This window comes from Vigna unguiculata, chromosome 2 (assembly GCF_037176805.1).
Source record: "Vigna unguiculata cultivar grain cowpea cultivar isolate G323 ecotype 2 chromosome 2, ASM3717680v1, whole genome shotgun sequence".
NCBI classification, from domain to species: domain Eukaryota; kingdom Viridiplantae; phylum Streptophyta; class Magnoliopsida; order Fabales; family Fabaceae; genus Vigna; species Vigna unguiculata.
The window spans coordinates 8,992,530-9,020,158 of record NC_140793.1 but is presented as its reverse complement, the minus strand read 5'-3'; the positions used below and the strand labels follow the sequence as shown (position 1 = coordinate 9,020,158).

Here is a 27,629-nt window from a genome sequence, read left to right as displayed (position 1 = left end):
TATCATTAATAAATTTATATCATTTACTCTTTCATATAACATTTTGTATCATATAACTTTTATATTTTTACATAGTTTACTTAACCGTTTATGTATCATTCACCCTTTTCTTTTATCATAGAATTTATTATTTATATTTTTTATACATTGTCTATTTAATTTAAGATTAAATTTGAATTCTTAATTTTGATTAACTCACACTACTAAAAATTCCTATATTACATGAGATTTTTCCTGGAAATTTGTTAAAAGAATTTGCAAGAAAATATTTTTTCTGCCATTTTGTCTAAGAATTTTAATTGGCAGGTAATTCCTTCGTGGGTAATCATTTCCTACAAAATTATTAAATTTGCAAGTATTTTCCTACAAAATTTGTTTCAAAAAGTGTTTTATACAAAATATTTTGTAAGAAAATTGGTAGCAATCTCTTGCAAATTTTTTTTCACAACAAAATTTGTAGGTATTTTCTATGAAAAAATTTTCAAAGCAAAATTGGCAGGAAATATGAGTTTTTTTTAGTAGTGTCAATCATAATATATTATTTAAAATAATTATATATAATATATTTTATTATACATATAATTTAAATACATTTTTCTAAACAATCAAAAATATTATTATTTAATTTTATAAAATAAAATATTTATATTAAATTATAACTATATTTTTTACGAATTCATATCAACAAAATAAATATGCTATAATTTTTAAGGGTAAAAATACCAGTTTAAAGATAATCTTGATAAAAATACTTTTTTTAGTTTAAAAAAAAGGGTTAAATATGTTTTTGGTCCCTCAAGTTTCAGTGAATTTTGGAATTAGTCCCTCATCAAAACTTTATACCAATTTAGTCCTTCACCTTTCAAAATGCATGAATTTAGTCATTTTAACCAAATTTTGTTAAGTTTATCTGACGTTTTAAGCACATTTCATGATAGTATTTAAGTTAACATTGAAGCAAAAATGTGTTAATCAGTGTAAATAGTTTAAATACTATCATGAAATGCGCTTGAAACGTCAGATAAACTTAACAAAATTTGGTTAAAAGGACTAAATTCATGCATTTTGAAAGATGAAGGACTAAATTGGTCAAAAGTTTTGATGAGGGACTAATTTCAAATTTCGCTGAAACTTGAGGGACCAAAAACATATTTAACCCTAAAAAAACATTTAACACTACAAGAAATTTGCTGATTTGCGAGGGAAATTAGCGAGGGAAAATTTTACTCGCTAATCCCTCGCTAATTAGAGACAAATTAGCGACAAACAAATATTGTAGCAAAGTTGTAGCTAATTAGTGAGGGACTAGATACAACATAATATGGTAACTAAGTTGTAGCTAATTAGTTAGGGATTAAACACAACATAAATATGGTAGCTAAGTTGTAGCTAATTAGTTAGGGATTAGACATAACATATATATGGTAACTAAGTTGTAGCTAATTAGTTAGGGATTAGCTACAACCTATTTGTTAGGGATTAGCTAAGGAATAGCTACAATCAATTTGCTAGGGATTAGCTACAACAACTTTGCTAGGGATTAACTAGGAATTAGCTACAACCGATTTGCTATGGATTAGCTAGGGATTAGCTACAATCAATTTGCTAGGGATTAGCTAGGATTTAGATACAACCAATTTGCTAGGGATTAGCTAAGGTTTAGCTACAACCAATTTGCTAGGGATTAGCTAGGAATTAGCTACAATCGATTTGCTAGGGATTAGCCAAGGATTAGCTACAACCAATTTGCTAGGGATTAGCTAGGAATTAACTACAATCGATTTGCTAGGGATTAGCTAAGGTTTAGCTACAACCAATTTGCTAGGGATTAGCTAGGAATTAGCTACAACCAATTTGCTAGGGATTAGCCAAGGATTAGCTACAACCGATTTGCTAGGGATTAGCTAGGGATTAGCTAGGGATTAGCAACAAAGTGGTTCTCTAGCTACTTAGCTACCTATATTTTAGCTACGACATAGTGTCTTCGCTATTTCCTCGCTAATCCCTCGCTGAATCGGTTTGCGAGAGATTAGCTAGGGATTGGCTAGGGATTATTCCTTCGCTAATATGTAATTTTTTTGTAGTGTAAAGGGTAAAATTGGAAAGTAAATACATGTAAAAGGGAATCATAGCATAGACATAGATAAAATGTAGATTAAAGAGGATTTATAACTGGGTATTTCTTAAGAAAGTGATAAGCACTATTTTTCTAAATTCCTTAAAAATTCAAACAAAACATTGAGGTTTGTTTACAAAACAGGGTTAGTTTGTCTGGTAATTACAAAATGCGGTAGGTTGATTGCTAATTAATATATTAAGGTGAACTCGTCGTGAGCCATAACGATTTCTAATGTAAAGTCGTTATGCATACTAGCGAACACATAGGTGTCGCGCTTGTGTATTCGCATTTTTTAATTTTTAAGAAATTTAAGATCAATAACAAATATATAATTTATAAAATAGTTGTTAAATATAAAATTAAAAAAAAGATATGTAAAAAGAAAATTTAAATAATGATTTAAGACAAAAGAGATTTTAAAAGAGATTTGTAAAAAAATGATTAAAAGTAAATTATTTATAAAATAATTAATTTTTAAAATAATTAAAGGTAAAACAGGTATTATAAAATGTGGACACAACAAAATAAATCCCTTTATTATTATAGATGAAACAATTTCCTTATAAATTTGGAATGAACCAAAAGTTGTTACATGTTATTATAGCGACTTATTTGTAAAATGATTAAACATAAGTCGTTGCACATTGGTAACGACTTTAAATTTTGTTAAATCTTTTTAAAATTTAATTAATTTAATTTAATACATTTTCAGACGTGGCATGGAGGTAATTTTTTTATATCAATTGAAGTAAAATTGGTCAAAAATAATAATTTGGGATATTTTTTATAAAATTAGAAAGAGTAAAATCATTTTATCAGATAATGGAAAATTACAAAGAAGATGGACATCATGTTTGGTCTGAAATAAAACTAAAAAGTATGGTACCAATAATCTTTATTCTTAAGTGATGACAATAAGTAAGACAACATCTAATAACCAACTCACAATTACATAACATACTACTTCCAACTAGTATTTATGCTATCTTCATAATTTTCTCTATCCCATCAATTCCTTTCCCAACTTCAAATTACTATAGCTTGTAAAAAAAAACCGAACATTTGACTTTGACAAATTTTAGACAACGGAAACATGAAAAAGGACAACCTTATTTGTTGACTGTAAAATGCAAACTTAGAAAAACAATGATAGGTTCACTTGATCTTCTTGTTCATCTTCTTGAGAGGTTCCTTCATCTGAAACCTCCAAAACAAGAAATAAGCAAACCCTAAACCCACCATCATCACGAGGATCCAAACATTCTCGCTCGCTCTCTTCTCCTTCCCAGACCTCACCTCCTCAATCTTAAAACTCTCCCACTGATTCCCCAAAGTGCCCTTCACGATGTGCCCATGCAGCACGTACGCCCTCTCCCTCTGTCCCACCACAACGGAAGTGGGAAACCCCTCATCGTCAAGCTCAATTCTGTCAAACACCACACCCCGGCCCCACCCATCGTCACTCTTCACAAACCACACCCTTTTCAGTGACACCACCAAAACGACGCCGTCGCTCCTCAGAGCCACGCCGTCTGCGCCCACCAGATCCTCGTTCAGTACCACGTCTCTCGCTACGCCGTCCTCTGTGTCCACCTTGAACATCTTCCCCGTGTTGGTCTGCACCACAAGGAGGTAACCTTTTCCGTTGTATACGACCCCGTTCAGGCCGCAGAAGCTGTACTCTGCGTCGATGAGCACTGGGTGTTCGGTGAACCTCGCGGACTTTGAAAGCGTCGAGGCTTCTCCTTTCTTGTTCACCTTCCATATGTAGTTTCCCGCTGCGTTGGTCACGTACGCGTTGCCTTCGAAGTCCACCGCGACGTCATTCGCGATGGCGCGTTGGTGCTCGCCTTCGGAGGGGAGAGGGGAGAGGAAGAGGCGGCGACGGGAGCTGAGGTCGTAGGCGGCGAGGGCGTTGAAGGGAGGGAGGGGGGCCAGGGCGTGGACCGCTGCCAGTACGCGGTTGTTGCGGGGGTCCACGGCGAGACCGAGGATGGTGACATTTTCCGGCAGGAAGGGGTCGGAGATCAGAGTTTTGACAATGCCTGTGTCGGAGACTCCGGAGATGGTGCGGTGGCGAAGGGATCCTACCAGGAAGCGCTGCCCTGTTGGGTCCCACGCTAGGCCTTCCGGGAAGAGATTCGGAGACCGGAAATTGATGACGTGGATGCCGCCGGCGAGAACCGTGGAAATTTGGACGGCAAAGAAAAGGAGTGTTTGGATGGTGAGTCTTGACATTATTGAGTTTTGGTGTTGGTGTGTTTGGCTATGAGCTTAGCAGATAAGTTTAAGGTAAGCAAGTTGAGAGATATATTTTGAGTTTCTTGTCAAATGGGTAGCTGCAGGAGCAAGGGTTTTCTTGTCAAAGGGGTAGCTGTAGGAACAAAGGGTTTTCTTGTCAAAAGGGTTAAAGTTGGATTTGGCTTGGAAAAACGATTATTAATTAAGTTGGACTTATCTTTGATGATGTTGTAAAGTAAAATGTTTGGTTATTGAGATGGAATAGAGTATCTTAGGTTGAATTTTGATTGAATATAACTTCATATAGGATTGAATAGAGATTAAAGTGAGTCTTCTTTTAGCCAAATGGTTTATTTTTGTACATAAATTATCATAATGGACACTTTAACCATATATTACAATTGAAAAATATATTTTGTTTGCACAAACTTTTTGTAGATAGAATTAAATAAATTACTTTTTTATTTTTTAACCAAAATAAAATAATAAAATAGTTATTTTTTTGTACTTAATTAGATATAGTTTATCAAAATTTGTTAAGAAAAAATTTATCAAATTATCATTTTTCATTACAATTTTTAGACAAATTGGTTCCAATACGACTTCAACATTCGAAGTCAGAAGTGGTGTACATCATGAACGACTTCTGTGTACTGTAGTCGTGAGGAATGGTAACGAATTCCCGATTTTTGTTTTTTAAATCTTAAGTCGTATATGCAATAAATGATTTCTACCTTAAATTTGTTCATTGAAATTGTGAGGGGATAACGATTTACATTTTCTTTTAAGTTACAATCCATGTATGTAATGCACGACCTGTGTGTAAATTATTTTCAACCGAAGTCGTGTCCGCTATCTAATTTCCGATTAGAAGACGTGCACAGTTTGTTCTAAAATCGTGCTCACAACTTTCAATTTATAAATCAAGGAAACTGAAGTCGGGCTCCGTGAACACAACTTCTTTCTGACCTCTTTTTAAACAAACAAATTATCGTTAGATATAAATTAGTTATGTAGGATGCAAAATTATAAAATTATAAGCATCAAGTTACTTTTGAATAGTTCTATAAAGAATTTTATAGTTTTTTTTAAAGTAATATATTTTATATTTTAGTAAGTTTTAATTTTAACAAAAATAATAGTGGAAAAAAAATTGAGACAATGAAACTTTGTAAATTGAATAATTAGATATGAATTAGACTATGAATTAGTTCAATTTTTTTTATTTGTTGGGATACAAATATTATAAGGCTTATTTTGAATAATTATATGATTTATTTTATAAAAGTAATATAATTTAGGTGTGATTAATTTTAGGAAAATAATTTTAATAAAAATAAAATTGAGACAAGAGCTATGGTAAGTCACTAACACTACAAGAATGTCATTATTTAACTTCCAAAAATGGTATAATAAGGATGCAAAGGGTGTTGGCTAAACTAACGCACAACCCATATTGAAGTGAATTTATTAAAAGAAAATGAGTGATCGTGATCTTCTTGTTGACTTGGTCGACTGATGAGTTCAAATTTTTGCCCTCATTTAATATTTAAATTTGAGAATTTAATTGAATTTTCTGTGCTTAAAGATTGATTTAATTAGGATTTGTGATTATTGGATTTATTGAGTAAGTTTGGTAAAAGTGGCGTAAAAATTGATTTTAGTTGCATAAAATATTATTGGATATTCTAACGTTTGTTAATGCAGCTGGAATTTATTTTTGGTCAATTAATAGTGTGATTTTAAAATATTCAAAGTTACAAAATAAGTCCAAAATCAAGAAATTCTGAAAAAGAATAAATCAGGAGCTAAATGCACTCCCAGATTTTATTTGCACACTCCTGCAAGTGGACCACCAAAAACCTGTTCTGCACCCCCAGTTTTCACTAAGTCGCACCCCTCCTACCACTTAAACTCCACTCAACCAGATCATGCCATGTGGCAATCCCCACCTTTTAAAATTAGCCAACCATAAGCTGCCACGTGTCATAATCCTCCACTCACCCAATTGACCACTCAGATTTTGCCACGTCATCATCTCCTCCATCTCACACATGAAACCCTAACCCTAATTTCCCTTCCACCCACCATGGCAGCCGCCGCCGCCATCTCCTCGCCGGCCACCACTCCAACAGCGCCGTCACGCACACCACCTTCACCTGCAACGCCGGCAGCCACCATTGACGTTCCAGCACCTTTTCCGACCACCATCGCGCTCACCATGACAACGCCATCTTCTTCCATCTTCTCGCCTCCGCACCTGCAGCAACGCGCGAGCCACCAGCGCATCTCCATCTGCAGCAACGACGGCGCCACCACCATCTCCACACAGAACTGCAACAGCGCGCCACCGTTCTCGCCACCATCGCGAGTTCCCAGCTTACTCCTCCATCTTTCCCGCAACAGCACCAAGCCGGAAACCACCGCGAGCCAGCAGCACCCACCGTGAATGAGACGCAGCAGCAGCGACGAGCAAACCTCCGTCAAACCATCTCCAAAACAGCAACAACCTCCGCGAGCACACCGCCAGCGCGAACAGCGCGCATCTTCTTCTTCCTTGTTCGCAACACCACCGCGCCTACACCTGCATCTGTGCGAACCAGCTCCGCAACACCACCGCGCCGCGCCACCACGCCGGAAAACAGCAGCAGCCGCCGTCAGCCGCGCAGCCAAGGAAGAAACATGGGGCAGAAACCCTAATTCTGGAGAGAGAAACCCTAATTCTGGAGAGAGAGTACTCTGCGCCACGTGTCAGCATCTGATAGGACAGTCAAACTGGTCAACTCTGGTCAACTGGTCAAAGTCAGCAGTCAAATCTGGTCAAAACTGCAAATATGGTTAAATGAGAGGGACAGAATTGGAAATTGGACTGGATTTAAGTTGCTAATTAATTAAATAAAAATAAAAGATTTTAGCAACTGACAGATAAAGCCCAAAGTCCAGTGGAAGCCTATATAAAGAGACTTAAGGGAACAAAAGCGGGACGACTTACGACTGACAACTTACAGCTTTGACACTTAGAACTCTCTGGTTTTGGCAGATACCGTCTCCACCACATCTCTCATTCTCTTCTTTTATTTTCTTTCCTTCATCATATGATCATGTATTCCATCAAAGCCATGAAGGGCTAAGCTTTTAGGGTTGATTCCACTGTAATTTCTTAAATGGATTCTGAGGTTAGATGAATTTATATGTTTTGTTATTTTGATTATTGTTGTGGTTTTTGTTTATCTATGTCCTTTGCTTCTTAATCGAATAGAAAATAATGATTTTAAATCTACATACATGCTAATCATATGAGTTAAAAGGTTTTTAAATTAAATTGAGACTTTACTTTGATTTTGTTTAGAAACTTTCATTTGATTAAATAAGTTTTTGCCAATAATTGAGACTTTAATTTGATTAAGGGTAATTACTTTAACTAAAATTAGTCAAGACTTTACTTTGATTAATTAAGTTTTCTATTTGGTAAAGAAACAAAGGAATAGACATGATTAGGCATAGTAAAATTAATTGAGACTGTACTTTGATTGAATTTACTATGGATAATCTAACAATTCTCACTTTTAATTGAGACTGTACTTTGATTAAAAGTGAGGATGCCAACAAATGAATTGAGTCTTTACATTGATTGATTTGTAAATCAACAACAATAATTAATTTAACAATAATCTCTAGATAACCAATGAAGAATCTTATTTAGAAAAAGCAGTGGAATTGACCTATTTACTATTACTGTGTTTACAATCTTCCGTGTCATTTTCTTTGCATATCAAAACCCCCTATTTTTATAATTGCTAGTTTTAATTGCATTTTTAAGAATCAAATATTTGAGATCAATTCCGTATTCGTTGTGAAACGACTCAGGGTTATCTTAACCCTAACTATTTTGTTCACTACTAACTGGCAATATCGAAGTTGCTAAAGTAGTGGTAATTTGATCGCCTAACGACAGCGATATCATCGACGCATAACTGAAAAAATAAAAAGCGTCAGATGGCCCATGCATGGTCCTTCAATTGTTGGCGTTGGATGACCCACACATTCATCACTTAATTAAAAGAAAAAAAGAATATTAGGTTAAGTTTCATAGTAAATTAATTTCACATTTCCCCCTTTCCCAATTTCATTTTGCCTCCCATTTTCTTTCGTAGTAAACTAAGTTCTTTTGTCCCTGTTTTCTACAACCGCGAGTGCCACATTGAATGCCTTCCATTTCTGAATGTTTTGCTTCCCATTTTTGCCAGGAGTGCGAGTTCAGGGGTTTGGAATAGGTTAAGAAAAATTAGGGGTTTCTATGAAGTGCAAGTTCGTTCCCTTTTTTGCCAGCAGTGCGAGTTCGTTCCCCTTTTCTACCACCAATGTGAGAAAAGCTTCAATGGTGAAGAGCAAGTGAGCAAGAAATTTGTTCCCCCTTTCTCTATGATGAGCTTCAATGGCAGAAGTGAGCTTTCAATGAGCCACATTTCCTTCCCTCTTTCTCTATGACTATAAACAACACCTGTGAATAACGTTGTGAGCTTTGATTCTGCATGAGCATAAGTGAGCTTTGATTGAACAACATCGTAATTCTGTGTGACGTGATTCTGTGCGATGGGAAAGCTGACTGTGAGGTGATAGAGAGGCTTGTGAGGTTAAGTGGTTCACGATTTTGTTTACACTACGAGGATTTGTGAAGAGGTAAGTGATTGAAGCTCCTGCATTATTGATTAAACATGATAAGTGCATTATGAATTAGTAATGTTTTGGTACTGGTGTGTTTGGCCTCCACGCTCACTATCAAAGCCCCTTCCAGTGACACTCACGCTTCCCCTTTCCAACCACCTCACGAGCCAACAACGGGAGTAAAGAGGTATAAATTCCTAGTAACTCCTTATTCCTCTCTTTCTTAGTTTGGGGTTTTTCCTATTTGGGATTTGTAACATCCTAGCTGGATATTACTAAATTTAAATAAAATAAAATAGCATAGAAATATGAAAATGCATTTATTATAAATTCTTTCTCAAAACGTGGGAAAATTCAAAATATTTATTACCGCACCATAATTCAAAATCTGCAAGTTCTAAATAACCATTACAACTTCATGTTGAATAAAGCAAATGTTTCAAAAAATATAAAAGAAAAGTCCATAAAAGTTGTCCCAAGCTAGCCCCTTTCCAGCTCTAAGCCTCACTGTTAGTTTTGAAATGGTTGAAAAGCCAAGAAGGAGGGGGGGGGGGTTGAATTGACTAGTTAAAAATTTAGGCTATCTTTGCAAGCTAAAATCCACCTTTAATTGAATCAAATAGATCACCAAGTTAGGATGCAAACAATATTGAACTATACACTTTCAACCGATCAAAAACAGAGTTAACGGATTGATTTTACTAAACAGATTCTGTTCTGGTATAATCAATCGATTGAAACTGAAAAATAGTCGACTGAAATACTGGGAAAAATGTAGAAATGCGAATTTGAATTTTAAACAAAAAACAATGCTCAAGAATGATCAAGATCAGTTCCAAATGATTATACAAACATGTTCAATGCTTCAGATGCTATGAAAACATGCAAGAACATGAAAAAATGATTAAAGCACAAGTTCTTGAAACTTTAAAATGAAAATGCAAGAGAGAAAGGTTAGAGAAGAGAGGACACCACGAACTTTTATACTGGTTCACTCAAACCTGAGCTACATCCAGTTTGTCAAGGCAACCTTAGCTCGACTTTGCACTATTTCAAAAGTTTTACAAAGTATCCACCCTTACACTTCCAAAATATGCAAAAACACCACAAAAGACTCTTGAATCACACAAGAATCACACCAGCACAGCAAGAACCCTCTTGCAGACCTGGAAAACCACCAGACACACACACAAAGCTTGAGAAAGATCAAACCTTAGTTGTAGCACAACCTTGGCTACCACAAACCACTTTCTCCAAGCTTCAAACCAAGCCAAAAGCTCCAAGAATTGATCCAAGATCAATCTTCAACAGCTGCAACACCTATGATCACGAAGGAGAGAGTTTCCACACGTTTCCAGAACCAAATCGTGCTCTAAAAATGATCAACATACCTCTCTTTCGAAAATCACAGCTTTTATAGTCAAACTGTTACGAAATTCAACAGTTTGATTTTCAAATCAATCGGTTGATTTCACTTGACTTAAGTGAAATCAATCGATTAAAAACTAAATCAAATGATTGAATTTGTTGCAGTTTAAGACTACTGCAAGCAACCTTTTAACCTGTTTAAAATCCATTCAACAGATTAAAAAAGACATTTTAACCTGTTGAAAAACCATTCAACAGATTTAAAACACAACAAAGACCAAACTACATTTAATTAATGCTTTAAGGTCTACAATATGAATTACAAACTACAAGTACACTTTCTTAATGATGTAACTACATGGAGAGCACACGTTCCAACCTTGATCACCATGGATATCATTAATTCTCTTTTCCTTCATCAATGTAGGCTTCATTCCAATGGTAATGGCTTCAAGATAGTTCAAAAGAGCTTCATTTAATCTTCATCAAATCTTCAAGAAGCAAACCACCTTGGCTTCTCATGTCAACAATCTCCCCCTGATTTGATGAAGCCAACCTCTAATCCATCTATCTTCTTTTATCTTCCATTGCAAAATGCTTCCATTTGTTGGATACCAATTGATGAAGTAAAACCTTAGCTTGAAGCTTGTGAACCTGAAAAACATTTACAGCAGTGATCATGCTCCCTCTATCAATATCCAATTTTAATGCTTAGTTTAATGTGATCAATTATCCATTTTCCAATTTTTCCAATTTTTCTCCCCCTTTGGATTCATCAAACAGAACAAATGCATAAAGATAACAAGCATTGCATTTCATTTCATTAATACTGGAAGGGAATACAACCAATAGAAACTGAAAACAGAAAACAGATGCATAAAGCTGATACAATCAGCCGACTGAAATGAAAAACAACCAACTGAAACAGACAGAACTCAAATAGAAAAATCACAAACACAAGGATGCAATGCATGATCCTAAACAACCACCACACTCAGTCATCCTAAGGATCATTTCTGGTCTGGAATGAGTGGAGCATATCATGGATATCATGGATTTGACCATCCAATGCATTGAACCTCTCATTGCAATAGTTGTGATGTTCATGTTAAGACACATTGAGCTCATGCAGCTGGTTCAGCACCATCCTCTCAAAATGTGAGTACACAGGGCCTCTATCCTTTGGAGGGTTGTAGGGAATCAAGTCCATAGGTCCAGCAGTTGGGTCTTCCTCTTGATTTGCACCACTTGGACCAGCTTCATGGTCATGTGCACCACCAACAACAGCTCCAGCAGTTGTCCATCCATTTCCCACCTTGATAAAGCCCATTTTGTGCAGATTTTGGTTGAAGGTATGGTTCAATAGTCCAGTTGACTCCTCTAGCTCATCCTCTACATTAATACCAAAGTATTCAATGAATTTAGACACTAAAACCACATATGGAAGCCTAAAATCCGTGAGCCTCTTGGCCTTGAGCATGTGATCACGAAACACATAGATCCAATCCACTTGAATGTTGTGTTGAATGCAGTACATGAGTATCAAATCTCCCTCATTCAATGTTGAATGGTTGCTACCACGTGGAACAAGGATTTTTGTGACAATCATACTAAGTAACCTTTGATCCACCTTGAGACCACCAACATGAAAGTGTTTGATTTCAGCAATAGGATTTCTCAAGCATTGGCCATAGTATTGCATCTTGTTGAATTCTGGAACAGCCCTAGTTTCATCTTTTCTCACTTGCACACCCCTTGGTTTGAGTCCAACCACATCTTTCCAAGCTCTCTTGTTGATCTCCATTTGAACACCCTTGATGTTGGACAATAGGACATCATTTTTGAACTCCAAGTTGGTGAAAAACACCTTCACCAAGTCTGGATATATTTTCCCTGAAAGTTCAAGGAAGGACTTCAACTTTTGATGCTTTAATTGTTGGAATAGGCTCTCAAAGCCTTCAGCTCTTAGCCAAGAGAACCTCAACACCTTAGGAATGTTGATCTGCTTCCTATTCATATCAATGAGGAACAGTTGAATGTTGTCCTCATGATCCTCAAACCATGCTTCAATTCTTCCATGGCTTTCATGATTTGGAGACCTTGGAGTAGGAGGAGTGGAGTGCTCATCATCAGATTGGGTAGCTCTTTGGGAACGACGAGGCATGATGAGTGTTGGTGTGGCTCTTTCTAAGAGATGTATGATGCAAATGAAACAATACAAGTGCAGTATTTATAATTCAACAAACTGATTTTCAGAAACAGTTGATTAAATGGTGCAGATTTTTCTAATTAATTTGTTTTATGTTACCCAAATCAATTTAATGTAGTCCAAAACAATATCTCGTGCATTCATGATGTTTTCAATGTGTTTTTATGAGAGAATCAATCAGTTCAGATCATATGAGCTGCATGTACACTGGAATTGTACACTAGAATGCTTTTTGGTCAAACAATTCAGTAAAAGTAACACATGGCTGATGAAATGGGAAGTTAAGAGTATATAGTACCTGACAAAAAGATGCTTTCTTTGACTGAGTCAGCTTAACAATTCAATTCGTGAGTAAAAGCACCTTTTAAATAAAATCAACACGTTGAAAAATAGAATCAGTCGACTAAAACAACATCAGAGCATCAGAGATTAAAAACAGAATCTGGTTAAGTGAAATCAGCTGACTGATTTTGAAAATCAATTGATTGAAAATCGTGAAATTGAAATTTATTTTTCTAGATTCAGTTTTAATGAAATCAACATACTGAATTATGAAAACAACAGATTAAAAATCATAGCAGATCAATTTTTCATCATCCAGTGGCAGTTTAAGTGAAATAAACATGTTGAAATACAGAAACAACAGGTTGACAGATCATGAATTATGCCAACAGAGGCAGATTTAAGTGAAATCAACACGTTGAAATGCAAAATCAATAGGTTGACTATGACAGTTTTTAACTTTTGCATACAACAGCAGATTTTTATAAAACCAATGCATGAGCACATAAGATTAACATGCTGCAAACACATTAGACCACATTCTTGATGTCTAAAATGCCTAGTTCAGTTCTTAGCTTGTTAAATCTATCTCTAGCCAATGGTTTTGTAAACAAATCCGCCAATTGCTTTTCAGTTTTAACAAATTTGATTTCACAATATCCCTTTTGAACATGATCACAAATGAAATGATGCCTAATCTCTATATGCTTTGTTTTAGAATGTTGTATTGGATTCTTGGTTAAGTTGATTGCACTAGTATTATCACAATACAAAGGTACCTTGCTTAGCCTTACACCATAGTCCAAAAGTTGATGTTTCAACCATATGATTTGTGCACAACCATGTCCAACAACAATATATTCAACTTCAGCTGTGGAAAGTGCCACACAAGCTTGCTTTTTGCTATTCCATGAGATTAGACTTGATCCAAGCAAATGGCAAGTAACACTTCTGCTTTTCCTATCCAATTTGCACCCTGCATAGTCTGAATCTGAAAAGCCACTAAGAGATATGTTAGAATCACATGGATACCATAAAGCAACATTGGTTGTTCCTTTGAGGTACTTTAGAATCCTTTTTGCAGCCTTAAAGTGTGATTCCTTAGGATTTGCTTGAAATCTAGCACATAAGCATACTCCAAACTTAATATCTGGCCTACTTGTTGTAAGATAGAGTAAAGACCTAATCAACCCTCTATATTTGGTTGAATCTACTGGTTGGCCAACCTCATTTGCATCCATAAGGCAATTTGTTGCAATTGGAGTGGCAACTTCCTTGCAATCCTCCATTTTGAACTTTTTCAACAAGTCAAAACAGTATTTTGATTGATTTAAAAATGTTCCATGCTTGAGTTGCTTGACTTGCAGCCCTAGAAAGTAGGCAAGCTCATCCATCATGGACATCTCAAATTCTCCCTGCGTAGTTGCAACAAACTCTTCACACAATGTGTTATTATTTGAACCAAAGATGATATCATCAACATACACTTGAACAAATATAACATCATTATCATGTTTTCTAATGAAGAGTGTTTTGTCCACTGCACCTCTAGCATAACCTTTTGATAAGAGAAAGTTGCTTAGCCTTTCATATCATTGCCTTGGTGCTTGTTTCAAACCATATAAGGCCTTTTTCAATTTGAAAACATGGTTAGGATAGAGATGATCCTCAAATCCAGGAGGTTGTAATACATACACTTCTTCATTTAGGAAACCATTCAAGAATGCACTTTTCACATCCATTTGATGCAATTTAAAGTTACACATGCAAGCATATGCTAAGAGTAATCTCACAGCTTATAGCCTAGCTACAAATGCATAAGTTTCATCAAAATCAATGCCTTCTTCTTGATTATAACCTTTAGCAACTAGTCTAGCTTTGTTTCTTACTATATTGCCATCTTCATCCATTTTGTTTCTAAAAACCCATTTGGTTCCAATTATATTCATATCATTAGTTTTAGACACTAGAAACCATACATCATTTCTTGTGAATTGATTGAGTTCATCTTGCATAGCCACAATCCAATTGCTATCATTCAAAGCATCATTCACATTCTTAGGTTCAATTTGAGATACAAATGCAACATGTTCACAAAATACAATCCTACGTCTAGTAGATACTGATGAAGGATTATCTTGTTTTCTTTTAGAGTTATGAATATGGTGAAGTTATTTAAGAAAGCCTTTTGAAAATTCCCACTGGACATTAAGATAGCAAGCTATCTAGTTGTGAAGGTTCATTTCTCAAGCTCATGAAAGGAAGAAGAGAGTTGGATTCAAGCTTAAACTCACACAGCATTAACAACACTTAAAGAACCAAAATGAAAGAAGAAACATTAAAAATGGAAAGCATAGAAGATGAAGCATGGAAGAAACACGCCACTCATAGGGGGGGATCTAAGCCAACCAAGCCCTAGAGATGAGTGATGGTGCCGCCACTTGCAAGCAAGATAAGGCAAAGGTGAGTTCACTTCTAGGAAGGAGAGCTCACGAAAATTTAATGGTTGAAACACAATAGTTTAGAAACAAAATGATCAACCCTTTTACAAGACAAGGAGCACCCTTTAAATAGGAGTTCATAGGGGTCCTTTAGCAAATACAAAAACATGAAAAAGGATTAACTAGCAAACCCTAAACCTAATGTGAGAGTGAGTCTTGGCCAAGTGAAGGGAGATGATTGGTGGAGGCATTCCCATGAGGATTCTAGGCCAAAAGAGGAAGGAGACCAAGTGACCTTCTAAGGCATAAACCACAAAGGTAAAAGGAGACAAGGTACATGTCTACTTTTGCTTTTGCTTTATGCTTTTTGCTTTCCTCTCTCTTCCACTTCATCCAAGTGCTTCAATGACCAAGTGCCACCTAGCCATCTCTACTTTCTCTTAATTACCTACAAAATAAGACAAACAAGGATTAGCATGTTGGTTTAAGTTAATCTAATATTGGTCAAAGGTCAACTTTGGATCAAAGTCAACAAGTCAACCAAAATAAGTTAACTAGAAACCAACTTAGGGAATTCAAACCAAAGTAATGCAAAACAAAGATAAAGGTGATGGAATAGAAGACTCCCTTCTAGACATGCTTCTAGTGATCCCTCTTGAGGGAGCTTCTAAGGAGGTGGTCATGCCTTCATCATCCTCCCCTTCTTGGAGAGAATTCGACCACGAATTCTTAAACCCTACATCAAATGGAGAAAGGTCACAAACATTGAATGAGTTACTTATGTTGTAGATTGGGGGTAAGTCTAACTCATAAGCATTGTTGTTAATTCTCCTAATGACTTGAAAGGGGCCATCCCCTCTAGGGAGGAGCTTAGACTTTCTTTTAGTAGGGAATCTTTCCTTTCTCAAGTGAAGCCAAACCCAATCTCCCTCTTGGAAGATGACTTCCTTTCTTCCCTTATTACCATCCTCTTGTTATTTCTTAACTCCCCTCTCAAAGGTTTCCTTGACTTGTGAATGCAAGTCTTGGATGTACTTGGCTTTGGCCTCACCATCTTGGCAAGTCCATGCCTCATGAGTGGGAAGGGGAAGGAGGTCTAAGGGAGTTAGGGGATTGAACCCATACACAACCTCAAAAGGGGAATGAGAAGTAATGGAATGCACAACCCTATTGTAGGCAAACTCTATGTGGGGAAGAAGTTCCTCCCACTCTCTAATGTTTTGCACTATCATACATCTTAGCATTTGCCCTAGGGTTCTATTAACCACCTCGGTTTGGCCATCACTTTGGGGATGGCAAGTGGTGGAGAAAAGAAGCTTGGTGCCAAGTTTACCCCACAAGGTTCTCCAAAAATGGCTTAAGAACTTGGAGTCCCAATCACTTACAATGGACCTAGGTAAGCCATGTAGTCTTACCACTTCCTTGAAAAAAAGATTTGCAATATAAGTTGCATCATCAATCTTATGGCAAGGAATGAAATGGGCCATCTTAGAGAACCTATCCACCACTACAAAAATGGAATCCCTACCTTTTTTGGTCCTTGGGAGGCATAAGACAAAATCCATAGATATGTCAACCCAAGGCTTGGAAGGGATAGGCAAGGGAGTGTAAAGACCATGGGGTTGGACTCTAGACTTGGCTTTCATGCATGCTATGCAACTTTTGCAATGCCTATCTACATGCTTCCTCATGTGAGGCCAATAGAAGTGTTCTTTCAAGACTTCCAAAGTCTTGTTTGGCCCAAAATGCCCCATTAATCCTCCCTCATGTGCTTATCTAATGAGTGAGGCTCTTAAGGAACCTTGAGGAATGCAAAGTCTCTTACCTTTGAAAAGATATTGATTGAGAAGGTAAAAGTCTTTGTAAGCCCCTTGGTGGCACTCACTAAGAATCGAGGAGAAATCAACATCCCTCGGATACAATTCCTTAATATGATCAAAACTAAGAAATTTAGTTTCAAGAATTGAAAGGAGGGAATGCCTTCTTGAAAGTGCATCCGCCACAATGTTAGTCTTTCCTTGCTTATGTTTGATCACATATGGGAATTGCTCTAAGAACTCTACCCACCTAGCATGTCTCTTGTTTAACTTGCCTTGGCTTTTCAAAAATTTGAGTGACTCATGGTCACTATGTATCACAAACTCCTTTGAAAGAAGATAGTGTTGCCAAGTTTGCAAAGTTCTCACAAGAGCATAAAGCTCTTTGTCATAGGTGGAGTAGTTGATGTGAATCCCCTTGAGTTTCTCACTAAAATAGGCTATGGGGTGCCCTTCTTGGAGAAGCACGGCCCCAATGCTTACATTGGATGCATCACACTCAATTTCAAAAGTTTTGGAGAAGTTAGGGAGGGCTAAGAGTGGTGCATTGATCAATTTTTGTTTTAAAGTTTCAAAAGCCTTTTCTTGATCTTTGCCCCACTTATAGACCACACCTTTCTTGACCAATTCAATGAGAGGGGCGGCTATGGTGCTAAAGTTTGGCACAAACCTCCTATAAAAACTAGCCAACCCATGGAAAGACCTAAGCTCACTTACATTCTTTGGGGGAGGCCAATCCTTGATGGCCATCACTTTTTCTTGGTCCACATGGACCCCATGTTGATTTATTTTGAAACCTAGGAAGATCACATGATCCATCCCAAACACACATTTATCCATGTTAGCATACAAGGATGCCTTCCTTAAGGTCTCTAACACACTCCTTAAATGATGCAAGTCGTCATCTTGAGACATACTATAAATGAGAATGTCATCAAAGTACACCACAACAAACTTCCCTAAGAACTCTCTAAGAACATGGTGCATGAGTCTCATGAATGTACTAGGTGCATTGGTCAAGCCAAAAGGCATGACTAACCACTCATATAATCCAAACTTAGTCTTGAAAGAGGTTTTCCATTCATCACCTTCTTTGATTCTAATTTGATTGTACCCACTCTTCAAGTCTATTTTAGAAAATATGGTTGCACCATGTAACTCATCAATCAAATCATCTAATCTAGGAATAGGATGCCTATACTTGATGGTTATGTTGTTGATAGCCCTACAATCTATGCACATTCTTCATGTTCCATCCTTTTTGGGGACAAGAATCACGGGCATTGCACAAGGACTCATGCTATGTTGCACCCACCCCTTTTCTAATAACTCATTCACTTGTTTTTGAATTTCCTTAGCCTCCTCGGGACTAGTCCTATAGGCTGGCCTATTAGGCAAAGATGAGCCTTGTATGAAATCAATTTGGTGTTCTATACCTCTTAGGGGTAGGAGACCCTTTGGAGGTTCTTGAAAAACTTCTTTGAACTCATCTAAGACTAATGACAAGTCTAAAGGACATCTAGAGTGAGGGTTTTGGAAGGAGGGGGAAGATTCACTAGGATAAGCTAGGAAGATGGATTTTTGGGCAAGCATTACCTTCTTCACTCCTTTGAGGGTGATCATGCTCTTCTTGGACTCATTGCCATGCCCTTGCGCCTTCTTTTGCGCCTTCTCTTCTTTTCTTTTCTTTATCATTTGCAATTGGTCCTCATTGACTTCTCTTGGTGAAAGAGGTAGTAATGTGATCTTTTTGCCTTGGAAGCTAAATGTAAATTTGTTGGCATGGCCATCATGAAAAGCTTTCCTATCAAATTGCCATGGCCTTCCTAATAAAATGTGGGTTGCTTCCATGGGCACTAAGTCACATAATACCTCATCTTTGTAGTTTCCAGTGGAGAAGTTAATAAGGACTTGTTTGTCCACTTTAATCTCACCTTCCTCACTAAGCCAAGAAAGCTTATAGGGCTTGGCATGAGGGATGGTTTTCAAGCCAAGCTTGTCCACAACCCTTTGTGCTAGCCACATTAACACAACTTCCACTATCAATTATGAGGGAGCAAGTTTTGTTGTTGATTTGGCACCTTGAGTGAAAAATATTTTCTCTTTGGTTTTCAAATTCTTTAGGCACTTGGCCTAGCATGCGCCTGACCACCAACAAACCTTCTTCATTAGGTTTGATTTCATCCTCACTTGAAGATTGGGAAGAAGTGTGGGAGGAAGAACTTTTAGGGGAGGGGGAAGAAGAATGTTCACTTTCAACCTCTCCTTTAGGGTTCAAGATCATGTTCCTCTTTGTTGGGCAATTTGAAGCAATGTGACCATAGCCCAAACACTTAAAACATTTGATGGAACTAGTTCTTGAACTTTGAGAAGAGTTTGCATTTTCATGGGAGGTTCTAGACGAATTAGTCCTAGGTGGGTGGTCTTTGGAAGGTGGTTTCTCATCCTTTCTTTCCTTTCCTTTCCAAGTTCTAGAGTAGTATTTATTGTATGAAGTATTCCTCTTGGCCTCTTGTTTCTTTTTCAATTGACTTTCAACTTTTAAGGCCAAGTGTAAAATTATGTCAAGAGTGGAATACTCATACAACTCAACTACATCTTGAACTTCTCTTCTAAGACCACTCACAAATCTAGCTACATTTTTTTCTTCACTTTCAAATTGAAGTCCTACTTTGAGAAGCATGGACTCCATCATTTTAAAATATTCATTCACACACATAGACCCTTGTTGAAGCCTTTGGAGCTTCAAAAGAGTCTCCCTCCTATAGTAGGAAGGAACAAATCTAGCGCGCATCAAAGTTTTAATGTCCATCCAAGAGGCCGCGGGTGGCTCTTGGTTAATATTGTCCATACACAATTGATGCCACCATGTCATGGCATAATCTTCAAATTCTAAAACTACTAAATCTACTTGTTCTTGATCACTAACTAAATGAATATTGAAGATTTGGTCCACTTTTTGCTCCCACTCTATGTAGAGGTTTGGATCATTCTCACCCTTGAACTTTGGAATCTTGATTGGTGGAGGTTGTCTTTGTGGGAGTTGATTGCGCCTTCCACCACCATCATAGCCGTGTCTTCTTCTTCTTCCACCATGGCTAGAGTCCTCGGAAGAGGACCTCCTCCTTCTCCTCTCATCTTCCCTAAGCTCAAGTCTTTGGATGTGCTCTTGTAGGAAGATCTCACTTTGCCTCCTATCCGTCCTCAATTGGTCAAAAGTTTCTCTCCTACTCACTTCCATCTCACGTAAGATGTTAGCAAGGGTCATTTGTCCACTTTCTTGGGCCATAGGAGTCACCATGGGAGGGGAATAAGGTGAGGCCGACTCCTCCTCTTCTTCTACCTCCAAGATTGGATCCATATTCATGTTCCTACACCAAAAACTCACCAAAAACCGAGACAAGGAAGAGGTTAGCTAACAAACAATTCCAAACCCGATACCAAGTGTGGTCTTCTCAAGCACCCAAGTGTTTTTGATCACACTCCCAAAGCACCCAAGCAAGGCTAGCACTCAAAAACCTTCCAAACAAGTGAAAACACCTTTAAAGAGATGAAAACCTTTTCAAAGCTCAAACAAGTGGCTCGGCCACAACACTCTAGGAAGACAAGGAAAAGAAAACTACTAAGACAAAACAAAGATTACCTAAAGACAAGCAAGCAAAGCTCAAAAAAAACAAGAAAGTTTAACTTCTAAGGAAACTTGTTTTTAAAGACAAAACTTGAACAAGACTAAAACAATGAAAAGCACTTTTAATGACTCTATGGAAAGCATTTGAACAAGCCAAGATTATACCTCAAATTATGCATACACCATGAAAGATCATAACCAAGTCAAAGCATGGAACTAATTTGCCAATATCACCCAAAATCCAAGTATAAATGTTGGTAGCATAACACCTAGTAAAAATGGCCAAATGGATTCACCAAGCATTGTAAAAGCTCTCGGCCAAACTGTTTTTGGTCTTGAAAATACTTTTTCTTTTCAAAACTAGGTACTTAAAATGATGAGAAGGATGTTTTAGGGTGTCTTGAACACTTAGTTCCTTAAAATTAGGTCAAAATCAATTTCAAGGAGCATACAACAACACAAAGCCTAGATCTCAAGCAATAGTTCAAAAACTTAGAAACAAAAACAAGAAAACTCAAAGAAGCATATGACAAGAGACTCAAGCAAAAGTTAGACACATTTAAAGACTCAACATGACATACACAAAGACACAAACATGTAGCTATCATGCATTTAAACTCATGGATTTGAGTCTCAAAGAGTAAGCATCAAAAGACATGTTATCCAACCACATTTAGGAGCAAAAGAGTCACAAAACCGAAGCCAAAATTGCCACAACATAACCTGAAAACATTGTTTTTCGTATTCTCTCCACAAAACTCCAAATTCGTTAATTCTTTTTTTGTTGGAAACTAGACTCACAGAGCTTTCTTTTGATATCAAGAACGTTACTTTTGGACCACTAAGCTAGCTGCAGTATGTTTTTCAAAAACGCACACGTTGCTGCCAGCACTGTTTTTATGTGGACCATTCAAAGATAGCTACACAAGACAAGGTTAGAACATGAAAACACCATATTCAAGGACAACCAAAGCTCTAGATACCAAATGATGAAGGATTATCTTATTTTCTTTTAGAGTTATGAATATGGTGAAGTTATTTAAGAAAGCCTTTTGAAAATTCCCACTGGACATTAAGATAGCAAGCTATCTAGATGTGAAGGTTCATTTCTCAAGCTCATGAAAGGAAGAAGAGAGTTGGATTCAAGCTTAAACTCACACGGCATTAACAACACTTAAAGAACCAAAATGAAAGAAGAAACATTAAAAATGGAAAGCATAGAAGATGAAGCATGGAAGAAGCACGCCACTCATATGGGGGATCTAAGCCAACCAAGCCCTAGAGATGAGTGATGGTGTCGCCACTTGCAATCAAGATAAGGCAAAGGTGAGTTCACTTCTAAGAAGAAGAGCTCACGAAAATTTAATGGTTGAAACACAATAGTTTAGAAACAAAATGATCAACCCTTTTACAAGACAAGGAGCACCCTTTAAATAGGAGTTCATAGGGGTCCTTTAGCAAATACAAAAACATGAAAAAAGATTAACTAGCAAACCCTAAACCTAATGTGAGAGTGAGTCTTGGCCAAGTGAAGGGAGATGATTGGTGGAGGCATTCCCATGAGGATTCTAGGCCAAAAGAGGAAGGAGACCAAGTGACCTTCTAAGGCATAAACCACAAAGGTAAAAGGAGACAAGGTACATGTCTACTTTTGCTTTTGCTTTATGCTTTTTGCTTTCCTCTCTCTTCCACTTCATCCAAGTGCTCCAATCACCAAGTGCCACCTAGCCATCTCTACTTTCTCTTAATTACCTACAAAATAAGACAAACAAGGATTAGCATGTTGGTTTAAGTTAATCTAATATTGGTCAAAGGTCAACTTTGGATCAAAGTCAACAAGTCAACCAAAATAAGTTAACTAGAAACCAACTTAGGGAATTCAAACCAAAGTAATGCAAAACAAAGATAAAGGTGATGGAATAGAAGACTCCCTTCTAGACATGCTTCTAGTGATCCTTCTTGAGGGAACTTCTAAGGAGGTGGTCACGCCTTCATCAGATACTCCCTGGTTGATATCACCTATGATGTTGTCCTTTGATAAACCTCTAGGCTGGATCCAATCCTTGGGCAATTTGTTGTCTGCAGCTTTTTCAGTCGACTGTTTTTCCTTTTTAGCCAACTGATTTCCTGCAGCAGTGGACTTTTCTATAGCAGAAATCTGCTCCTGCAGTAGATCTTCCTCATCTGCATTCTTTGACACTTGATCTTGCAATTTTGGGTTAGTTTTATCAAATACAACATGCATAGACTCTTCAACAGTCATCAATCTCTTATTGTAGACTATATATGCATGACTTTGTGTGGCATACCCTAGAAAAACACCTTCATCCGCTTTTGCATCAAATTTGCCAAGACTTTCTTTGCCATTTTTTTAGGATGAAGCACTTACATCCAAATACTTTTAGGTGACTTAAAATAGGCCTTCTCCCTTTGAAAAGCTCATAAGGGGTTTTCTTCAAAATTGGCCTAATCAACACTCTATTTAAGACATAGCAAGCAGTGTTGACTACATCAGCCCAAAAGTACTTAGGTAGTGAGTTTTCATTCAACATAGTTCTAGCTAGTTTCTCAAGAGATCTATTTTTCCTCTCAACAACACCATTTTTTTGTGGTGTTTTTGGTGCAGAAAAATTATGGTTGATACCATGCTTTGCACAAAAGTGTTCAAACTTTTCATTTTGAAATTCCCCACCATGATCACTTCGAATAGACACTATCTTGGAACTCTTTTCATTTTCAAGCATCTTGGCAAGCCTTTTGAAAGCATGAAAAATGTCATTTTTGGCAGCTAAGAACAAAGTCCATGTGTACCTAGAGAAATCATCAACAATGACTAATGCATAAAGATTGCCACCAAGGCTCATGGTTCGAGATGGACCAAATAGATCCATGTGAAGCATCTCTAAAGATCTTTCAGTTGAAACAACATTTTTGGATTCAAAAGAGACCTTAGTTTGTTTTCTTTTTTGACATGCTTCACACACTCTATCCTTCTCAAACTTGAGTTTTGGTAGTCCTTCAACCAATTGTTTTCTATTCAGCCGATTGAAATGCTGCATGTGTATGTGACAAAGTCTTCTATGCCATAACCAAGTATCATCCTCTTTTGTAAGAAAACAATGGATGTTACATGATGCATGATGCAGGTCAAGTAGATATATATTATTGACTATTTTGCCTATCAAAACAATACTACCATGTGCATCATATATCAAATAACTATTTGGTTCAAACATGACTTTAAAGCCTTTATCACATAGTTGACTTATACTTATCAAATTGTGTTTGAGTCCTTCAACCAGCAGCACATTCTTGATGTTGAAAAAGGATCCATTGCCTATGACTCCATTTCCAAGGATTCTACCTTTGTTGTCTCCATAGGTTACAAACCCTTCCTCCTTCAACTCCAACTTTGCAAATTTTGTTTTATCTCCTGTTATATGTCTCGAACAACCACTATCAAGGTACCACAAATCTTTCTTATCACCTTTCATGACTTGGCTTGAGGAAAATGACTCATAACCAGCCATGAGACACAAGTTGGCTTCTTCACTCTCATCTTGTGAGGAGCTACTTGTTGTTGAATCATCATTGTCCTCCCATGCAATGTATGCACATTTCTCCTTTGACTTCATCTCCTTTTTCCTATCAACACTCTTCTCCTTTTCTTTGTTAGCATTTGGACATTCAATTTTGATATGTCCTTGTTTTCCACAGTTATAACATGTAAAATTAGAAGAGTTTGATTCATTGTGTTTGGAAGTATACCTTTTGGGATTACCTTTGATACCTTTCCTTTTGAGATACTTACCAAACCTCTTGACAAGGAGATTCAAGTTCTCACTTTCACTTGATTCAGCCACCTCATCCTCGAGTTCCTCATTTTTCTTGGTGCTAGTCTTCAAGGCTATGTTCTTGACCTTTTTCTTACTTGACTCAAGCTCATTAAGCTTTTGCATCTCAATTTCATGCTCCCTAAGCTTACCAAACAATGCAACTGTAGTCAAAGTGGATAGATCTCTTGTTTCTGAGATAGCCGTGACCTTTGGTTGCCAAGATCTATCAAGACACTTTAGCACCTTGATGTTTAACTCTTCCTTGTCAAATTCCTTACCAAGCCTATGAGATGGTTGACTATGTGAGTGAATCTCTTTTGCACATCCGCTATGGATTCTCCTTGTTTCATCTTGAATAGCTCATATTCTTGAATCAAGGCATGCTTTCTTGCTCTCTTAACATCATTGGGTCCTTCATGAGTCACTTCAAGAACCTCCCACATTTCCTTGGCACTCTTGCATTATGAAACACGAAAAAACTCATCCATATTTAGAGATGAAGTGAGGATATTCTTTGCATTACAATCATATTGGGCTCTCCTTCTCTCTTCCTCAATCCATTGAGTCCATGGCTTATTAACCTGCACATCATGAACAATATGCTTAGGAGTATATGGTCCATTTATGATTGCATCCCATAACCCTTGATCTATTGACTCAACAAAAGATTTTTATCCTAATTTTCTAAATTGGTAATTAATGCCACTAAACATAGGGGTCTATGAATTGAGGCACCTTCACCAAAGGGTAACTTGTTTTCAGCCATTTCAAGTAGTTCAAAATAGATTTAGGACCTTACTTGATCAAATTTCAAGTACCTTGCTCTAGATACCAATTGTTAGTTTTGAAATGGTTGAAAAGCCAAGAAGGGGGGGTTGAATTGCTAATTAAAAATTTAGGCTATCTTTGCAAGCTAAAAACCACCTTTAATTGAATCAAATAGATCACCAAGTTAGGATGCAAACAGTATTGAACTATACACTTTCAATCGATCAAAAACAGAGTTAACAGATTGATTTTACAAAATAGATTCTATTCTGGTATAATCAATCGATTGAAACTGAAAAACAGTCGGCTGAAATACTGGGAAAAATGCAGAAATGCGAATTTGAATTTTAAACCAGAAACAATGCTCAAGAATGATCAAGATCAATTCCAAATGATTATACAAACATGCTCAATGCTTCAGATGCAATGAAAACATGCAAGAACATGAAAAAGATGATTAAAGCACAAGTTCTTGAAACTTTAAAATGAAAATGCAAGAGAGAAAGGTTAGAAAAGAGAGGACACCACGAAGTTTTATATTAGTTCACTCAAACCTGAGCTACATCCAGTTTGTCAAGGCAACCTTAGCTTGACTTTGCACTATTTCAAATTTTTACAAAGTATCCACCCTTACACTTCCAAAATATGCAAAAACACCACAAAAGACTATTGAATCACACAAGAATCACACCAGCACAACAAGAACCCTCTTGCAGACCTGGAAAACCACCAGACACACACATAAAGCTTGAGAAAGATCAAACCTTAGTGGTAGCACAACCTTGCCTACCACAAACCACTTTCTCCAAGCTTCAAACCAAGCCAAAAGCTCCAAGAATTGATCCAAGATCAATCTTCAACAACTGCAACACCTATGATCACGAAGGAGAGAGTTTCCACATGTTTCCAGAACCAAATCGTGCTCTAAAAATGATCAACAGACCTCTCTTTCGAAAATCATAGCTTTTATAGTCAAATTGTTACGAAATTCAACAGGTTGATTCTCAAATCAATCGGTTGATTTCACTTGACTTAAGTGAAATCAGTCGATTAAAAACTAAATCAACTGATTGAATTTGTTGTAGTTTAAGACTGTAACATCCCTAAGGAATATTACTGATATTAAATAAATAAAATCCAAAAATACAATAAAGTCCGCATTTAATATAAACTATTTCCCAAAACACGGGAAATTTAAAACTTTAATATATAAAAAAAAAACCAAAAAACCAGGAGTCCATAATTCATAAAACTGAAAGAAAAGTCAATGGCTCCTGCCAGGTTTACATAGCATTCTGAAAGCTAAAATTAGTAAACATATATATATATATATATATATATATATATATATATATATATATATATATATATATATATATATATATATATATACAAAATATCCCCTGCTAGCCCTCGCTCCGAGACTAAGCATTTCCTGGCCCACCTGTCACATCATCTGCTCCCGGATAACAAGTTATCTGATCATCGCCACACACACACAAATAGGGTGAGCTATGCACAATATATATAAAAACAAACATGAATATAAATATGTTTCCCAACCCAAAATAACATAACTAAATTCTTATACTTTTCAAATCATCCCACCATAACCTCAGAATCCTTCATGAGTCATATGCATGTACTAGATCCTGGGACTTCCCTGTGCTCCCACGAAACTAACTCATTCGTGGTCCAACCCTATGAGCCTATCCCGCTCATAGTCCTGCCCTACAGACTCCTCTCCTGTAGTATAAACATTCAAGTCTCATAACTTGGACCTTGGCACGCACGCAATCACCATACTATGGACTCCTCGCCCAATAGTAGCCGACTGGAACATAACAGTTCCTTGCCCATCGTGCGCCCGATACATGCAATCACCATACTAAGGACTCCTCGCCCATTAGTAGCCGACGGGAACTCAACGAGTTCCATGCTCATCATGTGTCCAACCACCGAGCACATCCCAGACCCCTACTGGACTTAGTCCTTCAAGCCCAAATACCACACATATGCATAAACATCCTATACATAGGATAAAAGAACCAAATCGCACATACAAGCACACACACAACATGGAATTTCACACATACTCGCTTAAGCTAGGGACTCTCGCCCAAGCTAGACCCTTAGTCTCGCTTAGGCTAGTCCGCCTCACCTGGGCGAGCTCAAAACAGCAACATAGTCACGTCATCTCGCTTAGGCGAGATCCTCTCGCCTAGGTGAGTTACACCTTCGCCCAAACAAAACAT

General features: G+C 37.1%; 2 protein-coding genes across 2 annotated transcripts; both read right to left on the bottom strand.

Moving 5' to 3' along the window:
- Positions 1–2,961: 2,961 nt before the first annotated feature.
- LOC114174013 (uncharacterized) lies at positions 2,962–4,653 on the bottom strand. Its single transcript, XM_028058737.2, has one exon. The coding sequence runs from the start codon at positions 4,355–4,357 to the stop codon at positions 3,275–3,277; it is 1,083 nt and encodes a 360-aa protein (XP_027914538.1). The 5' UTR covers positions 4,358–4,653; the 3' UTR covers positions 2,962–3,274.
- Positions 4,654–5,727: 1,074 nt separating this feature from the next.
- Positions 5,728–12,557, bottom strand: LOC146888310 (uncharacterized). Its single transcript, XM_085670045.1, has 5 exons — positions 11,538–12,557; positions 11,224–11,312; positions 10,950–11,047; positions 6,485–7,062; positions 5,728–5,733 (listed from the first exon to the last, which is right to left on the bottom strand). The coding sequence occupies exons 1-5, from the start codon at positions 12,555–12,557 to the stop codon at positions 5,728–5,730; spliced, it is 1,791 nt and encodes a 596-aa protein (XP_085526171.1).
- Between the last annotated feature and the right edge of the window lie 15,072 nt (positions 12,558–27,629).

Excerpts from the sequence above, each read along its gene's own strand:
- LOC114174013 (XM_028058737.2), bottom strand. The coding sequence starts at position 4,357 with ATGTCAAGACTCACCATCCAAACACTCCTTTTCTTTGCCGTCCAAATT.
- LOC146888310 (XM_085670045.1), bottom strand. The coding sequence starts at position 12,557 with ATGCCTCGTCGTTCCCAAAGAGCTACCCAATCTGATGATGAGCACTCC. Across the intron at positions 11,313-11,537 it reads ACTCACATTTTGAGAGGATG|TTGGTTGTTTTTCATTTCAG; the intron begins GTGCTGAACCAG and ends TGTCTGTTTCAG. Across the intron at positions 7,063-10,949 it reads AGAAGATAGATGGATTAGAG|AATTAGGGTTTCTGCCCCAT; the intron begins GTTGGCTTCATC and ends TTCTCTCTCCAG.